Source organism: Bombina bombina, chromosome 3, assembly GCF_027579735.1.
Source record: "Bombina bombina isolate aBomBom1 chromosome 3, aBomBom1.pri, whole genome shotgun sequence".
Classification (NCBI taxonomy): Eukaryota; Metazoa; Chordata; class Amphibia; order Anura; family Bombinatoridae; genus Bombina; species Bombina bombina.
Window position 1 is genome coordinate 695,355,683 of NC_069501.1, and position 18,078 is coordinate 695,373,760.

At 36.5% G+C, this 18,078-nt stretch overlaps 1 protein-coding gene across 1 annotated transcript in view; it reads right to left on the reverse strand.

Annotated features, from left to right (window-relative positions):
* Positions 1 to 18,078, reverse strand: part of LOC128652486 (uncharacterized) — an 868,114-nt gene that overhangs the window by 745,245 nt on the left and 104,791 nt on the right. Inside the window, exons 19-24 of the mRNA XM_053705422.1 lie at positions 17,464 to 17,634; positions 16,385 to 16,480; positions 9,059 to 9,207; positions 7,935 to 8,076; positions 2,755 to 2,895; positions 1,520 to 1,642 (exon numbers count right to left, since the gene is read on the reverse strand). Of these exons, the coding sequence (XP_053561397.1) occupies positions 1,520 to 1,642; positions 2,755 to 2,895; positions 7,935 to 8,076; positions 9,059 to 9,207; positions 16,385 to 16,480; positions 17,464 to 17,634 (822 nt within the window). The remainder of the gene's footprint in view (positions 1 to 1,519; positions 1,643 to 2,754; positions 2,896 to 7,934; positions 8,077 to 9,058; positions 9,208 to 16,384; positions 16,481 to 17,463; positions 17,635 to 18,078) is intronic.

Here is an 18,078-nt window from a genome sequence, read left to right on the forward strand (position 1 = left end):
CACAACACAGACTTCACTTGCATTTTTCTGCAAACAGTTCTTTCTATGAATTCCAATCTGGACTGATTTATAGACAGGAAGATCTTGTTCCTTTGAAATCTGCTCGATAGCTCAGGTCTGATTAAACTGATTAATTTCAGCTTGCTTGGATTTGCTGCAACACAAGCGGGCAGCTCCACCTACTGGCTATTTTAATAAATGCACTGCTTCTCAATGCTTTTCAATAGAAGTCACATGACTGAAAAAAAAGGTTGTTATTCTGAAACGGTGTAAATTGAACCGTTGTAAAACGAGGGCCACCTGTATATATATATATATATATATATATATATATATATATATATATATATAAATGTTATATATAAATGTTATCAGATTGTGCTGTGTGTGTGTGTATATACAAATGTTATCAGATTGTGCTGTGTGTGTGTATATATATATATAAATGTTATCAGATTGTGCTGTGCGTGTATACAGTATATATATATATATAAATATATATATATATATATAAAAATGTTATCAGATTGTGCTGTGTATGTGAATATATATAAATGTTATCAGATTGTGCTGTGCGTGTATACAGTATATATATATATATAAATATATATATATATATATATATATATATATATATATATATATATATATATAAATGTTATCAGATTGTGCTGTGTATGTGAATATATATAAATGTTATCAGATTGTGCTGTGTGTGTATATATATAAATGTTATCAGATTGTGCTGTGTGTGTATATATATAAATGTTTTCAGATTGTGCTGTGTATGTATATATATAAATGTTATCAGATTGTGCTGTGTGTGTATATATATAAATGTTATCAGATTGTGCTGTGTGTGTATATATATAAATGTTATCAGAGAGTGCTGTGTGTGTATATATATAAATGTTATCAGATTGTGCTGTGTGTATATATATATAAATGTTATCAGATTGTGCTGTGTGTGTATATATATAAATGTTATCAGATTGTGCTGTGTGTGTATATATATAAATGTTATCAGATTGTGCTGTGTGTGTATATATATAAATGTTATCAGATTGTGCTGTGTGTGTATATATATAAATGTTATCAGAGAGTGCTGTGTGTGTATATATATAAATGTTATCAGATTGTGCTGTGTGTGTATATATATAAATGTTATCAGATTGTGCTGTGTGTGTATATATATATATATATAAATGTTATCAGATTGTGCTGTGTGTGTATATATAAATGTTATCAGATTGTGCTGTGTGTGTATATATATAAATGTTATCAGATTGTGCTGTGTGTGTGTATATATATATATAAATGTTATCAGATTGTGCTGTGTGTGTATATATAAATGTTATCAGATTGTGCTGTGTGTGTATATATAAATGTTATCAGATTGTGCTGTGTGTGTATATATATAAATGTTATCAGATTGTGCTGTGTGTATATATATAAATGTGCGTGTGTGTCCATGTGTGCTTATATGTGTGTGTACATGTCTGTGTAGTGCTAATTCTACCTCATTAAAAAGGCGCATCATTTTCATAAAGGATCCAGTGTCTCGTTCTTCTCCTGTTATACTTTCTATTTGTGGCTCTGTATTTTTCAGGAAGAAGTCTAAGCTTCGTAAATGAGTTGATGTCTAAATAGAAAAAAAAAAAAAAATGTGGTGACATTTCAGAAAACGTCTTTATTTATAGGGTATTTATAGTCATAACATCATCATTTTCATAACTACAAATCATCAGCAAGGACAATAACAACTGTAAATTATACCAAAGATGTAGTTAAAGATTCATAGTTCTGTTTTCATTTCTTTATGACTGGATGAAAAATATAAAGGTATAGAGCAAAAATAATGTCCTAAAATAGATTAGTCAGAAGGACAATAAATCCTATAATGAAGAATAATTCCTGACATGATTCCAGAGTCATCCAATAAGGTGTTAAGGAGAAAAGTCAAATGAAGTCAAACTGAACTTTACATATAAGAAACAGCTGATGTGTATATTGGTTTTACTAAACTGCATTCAAGAGGTTTTTATAAGTTAATGATTAAAAAATAAAAGGACATACAGTTTTGGTTATCTGTTACGCTCAACTAAAAAGCTACAGTATATTAAAAAGATATGCAGGTAATTCCAGTTAGTGCATGGTAAGTGATGTTACTAGACTATTGAAATGGGTACATAAATGCTTTTTAAAGGAATAGTAGTCATTTTATGTATTAGAAAACAATAACTATATTGCAAAATATCTACACCCAAAATAAATGTTTGAAAAGCATTTAAAAATGTATTTTTTAGAACAATTTGCATTACTTTACAACCCAGGGACACACCACTTGAAAATCTTCTTGTGTATTTTATTCTCATCTACTTTACTAAGGTCTGTTAAGGAGATATATAAATGAGCTCCTATAAATGGCAACTAATCACTATGCAGCATGTAAGAGGGTAGGAATGGGCACTCTACAGGAAGGAGTAGAAAAAGCAAAGATAATTTTGAGAATTAAATTATAGAAAAAGCAAGCCAAAGAAATATTGAAAGTGCACTGCTATTTTTTTTTTTACACTATGCATATTTCAGCATATTATGGGGAATTCACTTTTGAATTTAATGTCCCCTTATTAAATAATAATTATTAATAATAATAAATAAATACATTTAAAAAAGCATATTCACCAACATATTTTCCTTACTTCATTCCACTGTATGTTATAGTTCCACATTAGTCCCTCTAAATATAGTTACCTGGTCTATAAGGTATTTGGTGAAGGTCCACATCCATTTGAGTGAATATGCAGTGAGAACCTGTTTGACGGGATGGAAATCCACATCAATCCACATACAGCGCTGAAAATCTGGGAGCTTTTCAATTTTATCTCTAACAATCTAAAATGAATACAAATGACATGTTAATTAATTACTGTATTAATGAATTAATTAATAATTCCATATTTGTAGTGCACTTTAAGTAAATTTATTTCCACTGTACATTGTTTTCACTTTAACATTCATGCCAGTCCCATTCTTTTGAAACAAAAAATTTCTGAATATTCAACAAACCTTTCAACCTTCATTGTCTAAAGTGTCAGTAGCACAATATTCATCCCTTCCTCCTGTAAATCAGGGGGTCGATCCGATAAAAATCGTCGCCCGCAAAAGCCGGCGACGCCAATAATTGTGCGGATTTGGTATCCTATATACGGCGTAAGCTAGAAGTTACGCGCGTATATTTCTGCCGTCGCCCGCAGTTTTTTGGGCCATAGGCAGGGATACCAAACCCACGCAGTTTGGTATCCAATATGCAGCGTAAGGACTTACGTGGCGAAAATGGAGAAAACTTACTCCATTTTCACCTCGCCACAAAAAGCAGCCGTAAGAAGCCTTACGCTGACTATTGGAGCCCCGTAACTTCCTAAACTGGCTGCTAAAATAAACCTAACACCTAACGCATGCGCAATGTCTATCTCCCTGTCAACCGCGATCTGCTAAAATAAACCTAACACCTAACGCATGCGCAATGTCTATCTACCTGTCAACCGCGATCCCCCCCCCCCCCCCCCGAAATCCCTAATAAAGTTATTAACCCCTAAAACGCCGCTCCCGGACCCCGCCGCCATCTACATAAACTAACCCCCTACTGTGAGCCCCTAAAACCGCCGCCATCTACCTTATCTATCCCGTAATCTGACCCCTTACACCGCCGCCACCTATATAAAAATTATTAACCCCTAATTTAATCTACCTACCCCGCCGCCAGCTATATAAAAATTATTAACCCCTAATCTAATCCCCCTATACCGCCGCCAGCTATATTAATATTATTAACCCCTAATGTAAGCCCCTTACACCGCCGCCATCTCTATTAAAATGATTAACCCCTAATTTAATCTACCTACCCCGCCGCCAGCTATATTATCTATATTAACCCTAAGTATATTATAGTTAATATAGTTATTACATTATATATATTAACTATATTAACCCTAATTATATTAGGGTTAATATAGTTACTATAGTATTTATATTAACTATATTAACTCTATCTAACCCTAACTACATTTATATTAAATTAATCTAATTAATTTATAAACTAAAATATACCTATTTAAATCTAAATACTTACCTATAAAATAAACCCTAAGATAGCTACAATATAATTAATAATTACATTGTAGCTATGTTAGAGTTAATATTTATTTTACAGGTAAATAGTTAATTATTTTAACTAGGTATAATAGATATTAAATAGTTATTAACTATTTAATATCTACCTAGTTAAAATAATTACCCAATTACCTGTAAAATAAATCCTAACCTAAGTTACAAATACACCTACACTATCAATAAATTTAATAAACTACAAACATCTATCTAAAAATACAATTAAATTAACTAAACTAAATTACAAAAAAAAACAAACACTAAATTACAAAAAATAAAAAAAAGATTACAAGATTTTTAAGCTAATTACACCTATTCTAAGCCCCCTAATAAAATAATAAACCCCCAAAATAAAAAAATTTCCCTGCCCTATTCTAAATTAAACAAATTTCAAAGCTCTTTACCTTACCAGCCCTTAAAAGGGCCTTTTGTGGGGCATGCCCCAAAGAATTCAGCTCTTTTGCATTCAACAAATACATTCCCCCCCCCCATTACAACCCACCACCCACATACCCCTATTCTAAACCCACCCAAACCCCCCTTAAAAAAGCCTAACACTACCCCCCTGAAGATCTCCCTACCTTGTCTTCACCACACCGGGCCGAACTCCTGATCCGATCCGGGCGATGTCGTCCTCCAAGCGGCAAAGAAGAATTCTTCCTCCGGCGACGTCTTCCTCCAAGCGGCAGCAAAGTCTTCATTCTTCCGGCGGCATCTTCAATCTTCTTTCTTCGCTCCGCCGCCGCGGAGCATCCATCCCGGCCGACTGCTGAACTTGGAATGAGGTACCTTTAAATGACGTCATCCAAGATGGCGTCCGCCGAATTCCGATTGGCTGATAGGATTCTATCAGCCAATCGGAATTAAGTTAAAAAAATCTGATTGGCTGATTGAATCAGCCAATCAGATTCAAGTTCAATCCGATTGGCTGATCCAATCAACCAATCAGATTGAGCTCGCATTCTATTGGCTGATCGGAACAGCCAATAGAATGCGAGCTCAATCTGATTGGCTGATTGGATCAGCCAATCGGATTGAACTTGAATCTGATTGGCTGATTCAATCAGCCAATCAGATTTTTTTAACTTAATTCCGATTGGCTGATAGAATCCTATCAGCCAATCGGAATTCGGCGGACGCCATCTTGGATGACGTCATTTAAAGGTACCTCATTCCAAGTTCAGCAGTCGGCCGGGATGGATGCTCCGCGGCGGCGGAGCGAAGAAAGAAGATTGAAGATGCCGCCGGAAGAATGAAGACTTTGCTGCCGCTTGGAGGAAGACGTCGCCGGAGGAAGAATTCTTCTTTGCCGCTTGGAGGACGACATCGCCCGGATCGGATCAGGAGTTCGGCCCGGTGTGGTGAAGACAAGGTAGGGAGATCTTCAGGGGGGTAGTGTTAGGCTTTTTTAAGGGGGGTTTGGGTGGGTTTAGAATAGGGGTATGTGGGTGGTGGGTTGTAATGGGGGGGGGATTGTATTTGTTGAATGCAAAAGAGCTGAATTCTTTGGGGCATGCCCCACAAAAGGCCCTTTTAAGGGCTGGTAAGGTAAAGAGCTTTGAAATTTGTTTAATTTAGAATAGGGCAGGGAAATTTTTTTATTTTGGGGGTTTATTATTTTATTAGGGGGCTTAGAATAGGTGTAATTAGCTTAAAAATCTTGTAATCTTTTTTTTATTTTTTGTAATTTAGTGTTTGTTTTTTTTTGTAATTTAGTTTAGTTAATTTAATTGTATTTTTAGATAGATGTTTGTAGTTTATTAAATTTATTGATAGTGTAGGTGTATTTGTAACTTAGGTTAGGATTTATTTTACAGGTAATTGGGTAATTATTTTAACTAGGTAGATATTAAATAGTTAATAACTATTTAATATCTATTATACCTAGTTAAAATAATTAACTATTTACCTGTAAAATAAATATTAACCCTAACATAGCTACAATGTAATTATTAATTATATTGTAGCTATCTTATGGTTTATTTTATAGGTAAGTATTTAGATTTAAATAGGAATATTTTAGTTTATAAATTAATTAGATTAATTTAATATAAATTTAGTTAGGGTTAGATAGAGTTAATATAGTTAATATAAATACTATAGTAACTATATTAACTATATTAACCCTAATATAATTAGGGTTAATATAGTTAATATATATAATGTAATACCTATATTAACTATAATATACTTAGGGTTAATATAGATAATATAGCTGGCGGCAGGGTAGGTAGATTAAATTAGGGGTTAATCATTTTAATAGAGATGGCGGCGGTGTAAGGGGCTTACATTAGGGGTTAATAATTTGAATATAGATGGCGGCGGTGTTAAGGGCTCACTTTAGGGGGTTATAGATATAATATAGCTGGCGGCGGGGTACGGGAGCGGCGGTTTAGGGGTTAATAACTTTATTAGGTTGCGGCGGGGTAAAGGAGCGGCGGTTTAGGGGTTAATAGCTTTTTTATTGTTAGGATAGTGAGGGGGGATAGCGGATAGAGGGTTAGACAGTGCGGGCTATGTTAGGGAGGCGTGTTAGACAGTGCGGGCTATGTTAGGGAGGCGTGTTAGACAGTGCGGGTGTTTTAGACTTTAGTCAGGTTTTATAGGCGCCGGCAGATTCTAACGTGGCGCAAGTCACTGGCGACGCCAGAAATTTGTACTTGCGCAGATTTCTGGACATCGCTGGTTTGTCAGACTTACGGCACGTTAGCATCTGACGGCGACCTATATGGGATGGCTCGAGTTGCGAGCTGAAACTGCGGGCGACGCTGGTCTCCTCGCTTGCGCCGCAAACTGCGATTGATATCGGATCGCGCCCCAGGTGCCTTTTGATAACATAGCTAGAGCCAAGCCTAGAATGCTACACAAGACACTAGATTCATTTAGACTTTTTAATCAACCAGTAACTCTACTCATTTTCATTACATAACAAAAATATTTCATAAGTGTTTTTGAAAAGTTGTACTGAGTTTTATTTAAAAATATTTGACCTTTCATTTATTGTTACTGCTTTGTATATAAATGTCCATTCGCAAAGATATGAACAAATGTGATCATGGAGTAATTTAGAACATGTTCAATTTTAAATTAATTTTCTTTTACCCTTGAGAACAGGTTTAATAGCGTTAAGAAAAGATTTTTTTTTTCATGTCCTATTAGAATATTTTTATTATGTTAATGTAGGTCACTTTCTCCTTTTTTTTTTTTTAGATATTTTTAGTTTTTTTCATTATTGGGAAGATAATGATGCATCATTATTGCCAAGATAATTATGCACACATTTGCTTATTCAGTTTAATTTATTATAATTAAATTTTTTGATAATATAGTTTATAACAACACTTAAAGAGGCATGAAACCCAAAAAGCTCCTTTCATACATACATTTTGACAGCTTTTTACAGCTAGACAGTGCTAATTCATGTTTGCTATATATTAGCATTAGTACATTATATATGTGCTCACTCCCATGGAGTTATTTATTGGTCATCACTGATTGGTTAAAATGCAAGAAATATATATAAGGGGGCAGTTTGCAGAGGCTTAAATACAAGGTAATCACAGAGGTAACAAAGTGTATTAATATAACTATGTTGGGTATGCAAAACTGGGCAATGGGTAATAAAGGGATTATCTATCTTTTTAAACAAATACATATTCTGGAGTAGACTGTCCCTTTAATTACTTTAAAATGATTTCAATTAAACACTTTTATTTTATTTCATTAGTATTTAAAGGAAATTATCTTTATTCCTTTAAAAGTACCTTGTGTGCAGATATCTCAGAATCAAACTCCTCTAGCAATGGTCCAGTCGCTATCTGACCAGTTGTAGTTTTGGGAAGAGTGAATGTCCTTTCAGCATCCTCCAAGAGTCTAGACTGATACATTGTACTGCTACCAGTTGTGCTGAATGAGCAAAAATGAAAAGAGATAGCACAAAAATACAGACAAATATCAGATGTCATACATTAAAGCAAGACGGAACAAACCTCTAGTTAAAGAAACATTCAACGTGTTCTCTTATGTAGGCATAATATATATTATCAGTGTAAAATTAATGTTTAAAACCACTTTAAAATTTAACTTTGTTAGCGCAACAATCAGAGTTTTGCAGATCAGTAATACACATCTTGAAAATCCTGTTACTGTAGAAGGACAATCAGCAGAGAGCCCCCATATGATTATTTCACATAAACATGTGCACATACAAAAACAAAATCCTTTTGGAAAACTCATTTATCTGATATGAAAATCTATTTGTCTGCTATTCTCTTTGGGAAACATCTTCAGGACCGCAGAAGACCAATTGTACATCTGCTGAAACTTAAATGAAATTAAAGTGGTAACTAGTGCTACTGCTACAAGCCAACAGTAGCACACACACAAAAAAGATTGTTTTATTTTGAAAAATATTTTAATGGGTTCAGGACTGGCCAAAAACAAAAGTAAAGCTTACATCCTTATTGGTTAACACATAAACCAATCAACTGACAAGGACATGTCTAAGCCGTTACTGAATAGTGTACATTGTTACTTTTGAAGCCTTTTCCACCTAAAAAGTTTACATTTGAACTTTCAAAGCCTTTTTCAGAGTAACAGGTTAAATTACTTGAATGAATAAACTACATTTTTTTGTCATATGCATTTGTCCATTTGTATTTTCATTTAAGGGGTTGCTCACTGGCTGCTGCTGCTGCTGCTGCCACTTGACTAATATCACATCCTAAATTTTAATCTGTGTTATGTATTATGTCTCATGAACTATACAAAGATTGTTATAACTGTTAGTCACTAATATTAAAATGAGGTTGAATCTGGTGAATATGGCTGCACAGCGTTCTCTGGCTATTGGGAGAATTGTAGCAGAAGAAAACATTTTCATTATTACCTCTTGCTCAAAGAATCCAATTCATCTGTTGTAAAATCTTTATCTACTGAAGATTTCAATGTTTGCTTGCCATAAAGAAAATTCTGGAATTCCTTACTAATATCTTTTTTCCAAAGGTAAGCAAAATCTCTGAAAACCTCTAATATAGCCTATATCAAGTGAAAGAGATAAGGTTATTTCCTTTATTAATCATGGTCACATTTTAAAAAATTGCTTTATTAAAGAAATGAATGTAATTCTCTAAACTAGGTCCCATTGATTTTGGCACAAGTAAAGTGTAGATGACTTAAACTTCTTTTAGACAATTATTGTAACATAAAATAAGATAAGGATCAAACTGTATATATAAACTCAAATGGACATTAAACTATTTTTTAAGGGTCATTATAGTCAAAAAATGACACACTCTAATCCCTGGCTTCTCAACAGCCAGGCCGCTCCAAAAATATGGAAAACCGGGAAGGCCTATCAGAGTGCAATTGCACATGTGCATGCCTGCGCACATGTAGTGGTAGTTCAGTGGGAAGAAAGCAGGGGACAAGAAACAGACAGGACTGGACCTGGAGAACGCAGGTAAGCGACACCAATGAAAGTATATACGTTTTTCCCCCACTGACAATAATGAACCTAAAAAAGTGGACTGGATATACATCCTATGACCTTGCAATAGCCCTGGGTGCACAGCCCATAGGCTCTTGCAAACAAATACATTGTGTGGCTGTAGGTTAGGGACCCTGGGAGGAAGAGACCTTGACGTGGTCCTGGGCCTATCACCATTTTCTATGGCCTAGATTTGGAGTTCGGAGGTAGAAGGGCTGTTAACGCTCCGCGGGCTTTTTTCTGGCCGCACCATAAATTTAACTCTGGTATCGAGAGTTTAATCAAATGCTGCGTTGCGTTAGGCTCCAAAAAAGGAGCGTAGAGCATTTTTACCGCAAATGCAACTCTCGATACCAGAGTTGCTTACGGACGCGGCCGGCCTCAAAAACGTGCTCGTGCACGATTCTCCCATAGGAAACAATGGGGCTGTTTGAGCTGAAAAAAAAACTAACACCTGCAAAAAAGCAGCGTTCAGCTCCTAACGCAGCCCCATTGTTTCCTATGGGGAAACACTTCCTACGTCTGCACCTAACACTCTAACATGTACCCCGAGTCTAAACACCCCTAGCCTTACACTTATTAACCCCTAATCTGCCGCCCCCGCTATCGCTGACACCTGCATATTTTTTTTAACCCCTAATCTGCCGCTCCGTAAACCGCCGCAAACTACGTTATCCCTATGTACCCCTAATCTGCTGCCCTAACATCGCCGACCCCTATATTATATTTATTAACCCCTAATCTGCCCCCCTCAACGTCGCCGACACCTGCCTACACTTATTAACTCCTAATCTGCCGAGCGGACCTGAGCGCTACTATAATAAAGTTATTAACCCCTAATCCGCCTCACTAACCCTATCATAAATAGTATTAACCCCTAATCTGCCCTCCCTAACATCGCCGACACCTAACTTCAATTATTAACCCCTAATCTGCCGAGCGGACCTCACCGCTACTATAATAAATGTATTAACCCCTAAAGCTAAGTCTAACCCTAACACTAACACCCCCCTAAGTTAAATATAATTTACATCTAACGAAATTAATTAACTCTTATTAAATAAATGATTCCTATTTAAAGCTAAATACTTACCTGTAAAATAAATCCTAATATAGCTACAATATAAATTATAATTATATTATAGCTATTTTAGGATTAATATTTATTTTACAGGCAACTTTTTAATTATTTTAACCAGGTACAATAGCTATTAAATAGTTAAGAACTATTTAATAGTTACCCAGTTAAAATAATAACAAATTTACCTGTAAAATAAATCCTAACCTAAGATATAATTAAACCTAACACTACCCTATCAATAAAATAATTAAATAAACTACCTACAATTACCTACAATTAACCTAACACTACACTATCAATAAATTAATTAAACACAATTCCTACAAATAAATACAATTAAATAAACTAGCTAAAGTACAAAAAATAAAAAAGAACTAAGTTACAAAAAATAATAAAATATTTACAAACATAAGAAAAATATTACAACAATTTTAAACTAATTACACCTACTCTAAGCCCCCTAATAAAATAACAAAGCCCCCCAAAATAAAAAATTCCCTACCCTATTCTAAATTAAAAAAGTTACAAGCTCTTTTACCTTACCAGCCCTGAACAGGGCCCTTTGCGGGGCATGCCCCAAGAATTTCAGCTCTTTTGCCTGTAAAAGAATAAATACAATACCCCCCCCCCAACATTACAACCCACCACCCACATACCCCTAATATAACCCAAACCCCCCTTAAATAAACCTAACACTAAGCCCCTGAAGATCTTCCTACCTTGTCTTCACCATACCAGGTTCACCGATCCGTCCTGGCTCCAACATCTTCATCCAACCCAAGCGGGGGTTGGCGATCCATCATCCGGTGCTGAAGAGGTCCAGAAGAGGCTCCAAAGTCTTCCTCCTATCCGGCAAGAAGAGGACATCCGGACCGGCAAACATCTTCTCCAAGCGGCATCTTCAATCTTCTTCCATCCGGTGCGGAGCGGGTCCATCTTGAAGCAGGCGACGCGGATCCATCCTCTTCTTCCGTTGTCTCCCGACGAATGATGGTTCCTTTAAGGGACGTCATCCAAGATGGCGTCCCTCGAATTCCGATTGGCTGATAGGATTCTATCAGCCAATCGGAATTAAGGTAGGAATTTTCTGATTGGCTGATGGAATCAGCCAATCAGAATCAAGTTCAATCCGATTGGCTGATCCAATCAGCCAATCAGATTGAGCTCGCATTCTATTGGCTGATCGGAACAGCCAATAGAATGCGAGCTCAATCTGATTGGCTGATTGGATCAGCCAATCGGATTGAACTTGATTCTGATTGGCTGATTCCATCAGCCAATCAGAATATTCCTACCTTAATTCCGATTGGCTGATAGAATCCTATCAGCCAATCGGAATTCGAGGGACGCCATCTTGGATGACGTCCCTTAAAGGAACCGTCATTCGTCGGGAGACAACGGAAGAAGAGGATGTATCCGCGTCGCCTGCTTCAAGATGGACCCGCTCCGCACCGGATGGAAGAAGATTGAAGATGCCGCTTGGAGAAGATGTTTGCCGGTCCGGATGTCCTCTTCTTGCCGGATAGGAGGAAGACTTTGGAGCCTCTTCTGGACCTCTTCAGCACCGGATGATGGATCGCCAACCCCCGCTTGGGTTGGATGAAGATGTTGGAGCCAGGACGGATCGGTGAACCTGGTATGGTGAAGACAAGGTAGGAAGATCTTCAGGGGCTTAGTGTTAGGTTTATTTAAGGGGGGTTTGGGTTAGATTAGGGGTATGTGGGTGGTGGGTTGTAATGTCGGGGGGGGGGGGTATGGTATGTTTTTTTTTACAGGCAAAAGAGCTGAAATCCTTGGGGCATGCCCCGCAAAGGGCCCTGTTCAGGGCTGGTAAGGTAAAAGAGCTTGTAACTTTTTTAATTTAGAATAGGGTAGGGAATTTTTTATTTTGGGGGGCTTTGTTATTTTATTAGGGGGCTTAGAGTAGGTGTAATTAGTTTAAAATTGTTGTAATATTTTTCTTATGTTTGTAAATATTTTATTATTTTTTGTAACTTAGTTCTTTTTTATTTTTTGTACTTTAGCTAGTTTATTTAATTGTATTTATTTGTAGGAATTGTGTTTAATTAATTTATTGATAGTGTAGTGTTAGGTTAATTGTAGGTAATTGTAGGTAGTTTATTTAATTAATTTATTGATAGGGTAGTGTTAGGTTTAATTATATCTTAGGTTAGGATTTATTTTACAGGTAAATTTGTTATTATTTTAACTAGGTAACTATTAAATAGTTCTTAACTATTTAATAGCTATTGTACCTGGTTAAAATAATTACAAAGTTGCCTGTAAAATAAATATTAATCCTAAAATAGCTATAATATAATTATAATTTATATTGTAGCTATATTAGGATTTATTTTACAGGTAAATTTGTTATTATTTTAACTAGGTAACTATTAAATAGTTCTTAACTATTTAATAGCTATTGTACCTGGTTAAAATAATTACAAAGTTGCCTGTAAAATAAATATTAATCCTAAAATAGCTATAATATAATTATAATTTATATTGTAGCTATATTAGGATTTATTTTACAGGTAAGTATTTAGCTTTAAATAGGAATAAGTTATTTAATAAGAGTTAATTAATTTCGTTAGATGTAAATTATATTTAAGTTAGGGGGGTGTTAGTGTTAGGGTTAGACTTAGCTTTAGGGGTTAATCAATTTATTAGAATAGCGGTGAGCTCCGGTCGTCAGATTAGGGGTTAATAATTGAAGGTAGGTGTCGGCGATGTTAGGGAGGGCAGATTAGGGGTTAATACTATTTATGATAGGGTTAGTGAGGCGGGTTAGGGGTTAATAACTTTATTATAGTAGCGCTCAGGTCCGCTCGGCAGATTAGGGGTTAATAAGTGTAGGCAGGTGTCGGCGACGTTGAGGGGGGCAGATTAGGGGTTAATAAATATAATATAGGGGTCGGCGGTGTTAGGGGTAGCAGATTAGGGGTACATAGGGATAACGTAGGTGGCGGCGCTTTGCGGTCGGAAGATTAGGGGTTAATTATTTTAAGTAGCTGGCGGCGACATTGTGGGGGGCAGGTTAGGGGTTAATAAATGTAATACAGGGGTCGGCGGGGTTAGGGGCAGCAGATTAGGGGTACATAAGTATAACGTAGGTGGCGGTCGGCAGATTAGGGGTTAAAAATTTTAATCGAGTGGCGGCGATGTGGGGGGAGCTCGGTTTAGGGGTACATAGGTAGTTTATGGGTGTTAGTGTACTTTAGGGTACAGTAGTTAAGAGCTTTATGAACCGGCGTTAGCCAGAAAGCTCTTAACTCCTGCTATTTTCAGGCGGCTGGAATTTTGTCGTTAGAGCTCTAACGCTCACTTCAGAAACGACTCTAAATACCGGCGTTAGAAAGATCCCATTGAAAAGATAGGATACGCAATTGACGTAAGGGGATCTGCGGTATGGAAAAGTCGCGGCTGAAAAGTGAGCGTTAGACCCTTTAATCACTGACTCCAAATACCAGCGGGCGCCCAAAACCAGCGTTAGGAGCCTCTAACGCTGGTTTTGACGGCTACCGCCGAACTCCAAATCTAGGCCTATGTGTTGTGTTAATAATTTTGTTCTGTAATTTTCCATATGGGCTTTGCATCCAGGCTTGTCTGGGGTTAACTGACTCCCCCTTGTCTGGGGTTAACTGACTCCCCCTTGTCTGGGGTTAACTGAGTCCCTTAAAGCTGTGCAGCTGTTTGTGGGTGCCAGTAAGCACCCGGGGCTGTGAGCTTTGCAGGTTCATAGGATGTGTACCTAGTCCAGTTTGAGAGTGCAGTCCATTTTCTTGTTTTGTATGTGTCTACAGAAATTACAAAGAGCCTCTGTCAGGGCCAGCTCAACCAGCCAATGGACCCATGCAGCACTTGACAAGGGGCAGCACTTCAGTGACTGAGTCAGTCACTGTCAGGCCCAGACCACTCCTCTCCTTTGTCTCTGAGTGGGACGTTACAGGATGCCAGCAGCATAACCTCATAATGCACAAAGACACAAGTCAGGGCATTCTTTAACTTCCTTCCTACTTATTGCACAATTGTGCATAAGCATTGGTTGCATGTAGGTAGGTAGGTAGACAGGCAGGCAGGCATTATTTAACTTCCTTCCTACTTATTGCACAATTGTGCATAAGCATTGGTTGCATGTAGGTAGGTAGACAGGCAGGCAGGCATTATTTAACTTCCTTCCTACTTATTGCACAATTGTGCATAAGCATTGGTTGCATGTAGGTAGGTAGGTAGACAGGCAGGCATTATTTAACTTCCTTCCTACTTATTGCACAATTGTGCATAAGCATTGGTTGCATGTAGGTAGGTAGACAGGCAGGCATTCTTTAACTTCCTTCCTACTTATCGCACAATTGTGCATAAGCATTGGTTGCATGTAGGTAGGTAGACAGGCAGGCATTCTTTAACTTCCTTCCTACTTATTGCACAATTGTGCATAAGCATTGGTTGCATGTAGGTAGGCAAGCAGGCTTAGTAAGGTTAGCTGCCAGGCTAGTAGGTTGGCATGCTAATCAGTAATGTTACTACTGGGGGGGGCATCATTTCATTCTTGGAGCCAGGCAGCACAATATCTTGGGACGGCCCTGGCCTCTGTCACCATTGTTTATATCTCAGTGTGTTTGGTTGCGGAAATGCATTGTGTGGCTGTAAGTTAGGGACCAAGGGAGGAAGAGATTTGACGTGGTCCTGAGCCTATCACCATTTGGATAAATGCTGTAACTAACTCTTCCATTTTGTTTGAATCTAGCTGTGTGCTTGCAAGAGAGTGCCAGGCTTTCTATGTGTTGTGTTAATAATTTTGTTCAGTAACTTTCACTAATGGACCAGCAGTGCACTGTGGGTCCTGAGCAGCACTTCTACTGCATGTTTAACTCCTTTGCAGGAGTTAAACACATAATACTGCAGAGTCGATAGTCTTAAAATTACTTGATCGAATGGATTAGAGCATGTATTTTTTAGCCTTTAATGGCCCATTAAGGTATGCATCAGAAATAATTAACTCTGTTGCGAAATGTTCTCCAATCTTTCTGGGGAGTTGAAAATTTTAAATACATGACAAGCAGGCAAAATAAATAATGAAAGTGCTTTGCAAAGATTTTTAACATGCATAATGAAACAGTGTATAGGAAATTAAATGTTCATTTCAGTGAATCTAATTTTTTTATTATCAGGCATATTTTAATGACCTGATGAGTGCTCCCATAGGTATACATTAATAGTAAGATAATTACAAAATGAGATAAGAAATAATTAGTACCAGGGCATGAAAACTAGGTCTTGAAAAAACTAATGTACTTTGGTTTAATAGACAAGGTGACTCAAAATGCAAAACATTCAACCAGTGTCAGCAATGAATTATGCATGCAGATTTTCATCTCTCTTACCACATTCAAATAAATGAGCTACCATAAACAAACACTTTTTAGATATATCACAGAGAAAAGAATCTGGAGAAGTTCATTCATTAAGAGCAGCAAATATCTAGCTTGTGTTTATTATTCCATTGTCTGTAGTTAGGTACATGAACAGTTTACAGAGAGAGAAAAAATATAACTTGGGCTGATTTATGAATCACTAGTGCCACCAAGTGCTGTTAATGCAGAACTACAGTTGCTTTTCTGTCCATTTTAAAAAATATTGACTACCTGACAATCATGAACACATTTCTCCACATGCTGCAAGGTAAGGCCAACCAACTGCAGTGCTTCTTCATTTGCTGAAATATACTCCTGGTAGCCACCCTGACAAAACAGATCATAATCAGAAAATACAATTAAAAATTTAAAATTACATTTTTTAATATTAACATTTTGTGCAAATTCTTTGAGATGTAATGTATCATTGTTTTTTTTTTAATAAAATATTTTGCATGAACCTGTATTTCATGCCCCACTATACTCTGTGTTGGATAGCATTCATCTACTACTGCATTGATGCGTTGCTGAACAAGTGTGAGAGCACGGAGGCGCATATACACATGTGATACGTGGCATCTAGAGTTCTGTTATCTTATGCAGTGCAATAATTCATTTGTAATCATTTAACTTACTGTCATTAGCTTTGCTTACTTGAAGGAGCAGTGAATCTATATAAATAACCATACAATGTAGCTGTGTGGGCATTTTAATTAGGTGAGAAAAGTAATAACACACCTATGATATTCAATAGTTATTAGGGATCATATACACTTGTAATCTTTATTTTATATGTTTAAGGGGACTTAAAAACTCAAAATGAAACTTGTTTGGTTCAGATAGATCATGCCGTTTTATTTCAATTTCAGTTTTTCTTTTATTATCATATATACTTGATTCTTTAGATAGGTTAAGGAGCATCAGTGCATTAGTGAGAGTTATCTGTTGATTGTTGGCTACAAACATATGCCTCACCAGATATGTTCAGCTACCTCCCAGTCGTGCTTTGCTGTTCTGGAGCTAACTTTGTGTTTATCCTCTTTGAAGAGCTTAAACACATAGGGCATTTTATTATTAAACTATTGCTTGCATATAACTAAAACATTTTATATTTTTTAATGCCCCTTTAAACAACATATAGTCAGTCACATGTTGCTGTTCTCTGGTTTTAATGTACAGCAGAATGTTACTAGTGCTCTGATCTGCATGCAGTTAGCTTCTGTGTTAGCAGTGCATTCTAACATTTCTAGTTTACATTAATTTGTCATTATACTAGATAATCTAGATAATCATAAGATTTATGTAGTTACCTTGACAGTATTAGAAAATCCTTTTACGTATGTGCCTCTTAGTAAAATTACTTTAAGCCACCCCTCTATATACTCCATTACGCTTCCTTCAGATGTGCTGAGGTCCAGTGGTGGATTAAATGCAACTTCACTATTAATCAATTCGACTACAATGCACAGAATAGGAACATGCTGCAGTAGAGAAGAACGTGCACAATTTTAGGATCAAGTTGGCTTTTAAAACATAAAAAAATGTTGTTTAACATGAAAATCCATTCACAGTAGAACTCAATATTATTGTTCACCTTAGTTTTTATATAAATGTGATATTCAAGTCCATCATTATAAAATTAATCATCTAGATACATTAAATTATGGAAACATTTAATCATGCTTTTAAAGGGAAATTAAACACTACATACATTTGATAAGCATAGTATTGAGGTTATTCCCCGCCTCTCTCTAGTCATGGGTACTGCCAAGGCCGGTGCTACAATAGAAGAAGACTAGGTGACCGCCTTAGGGTGCCCCTGCAGGGTGGCGCAAGTTTGGTGCATGACATAAAAAATGTTTGAACGTGTGTATTTTTTTGTTTTTTTTACTGCCTAACTTGGGTTTCATAGTAGGGGCCATATG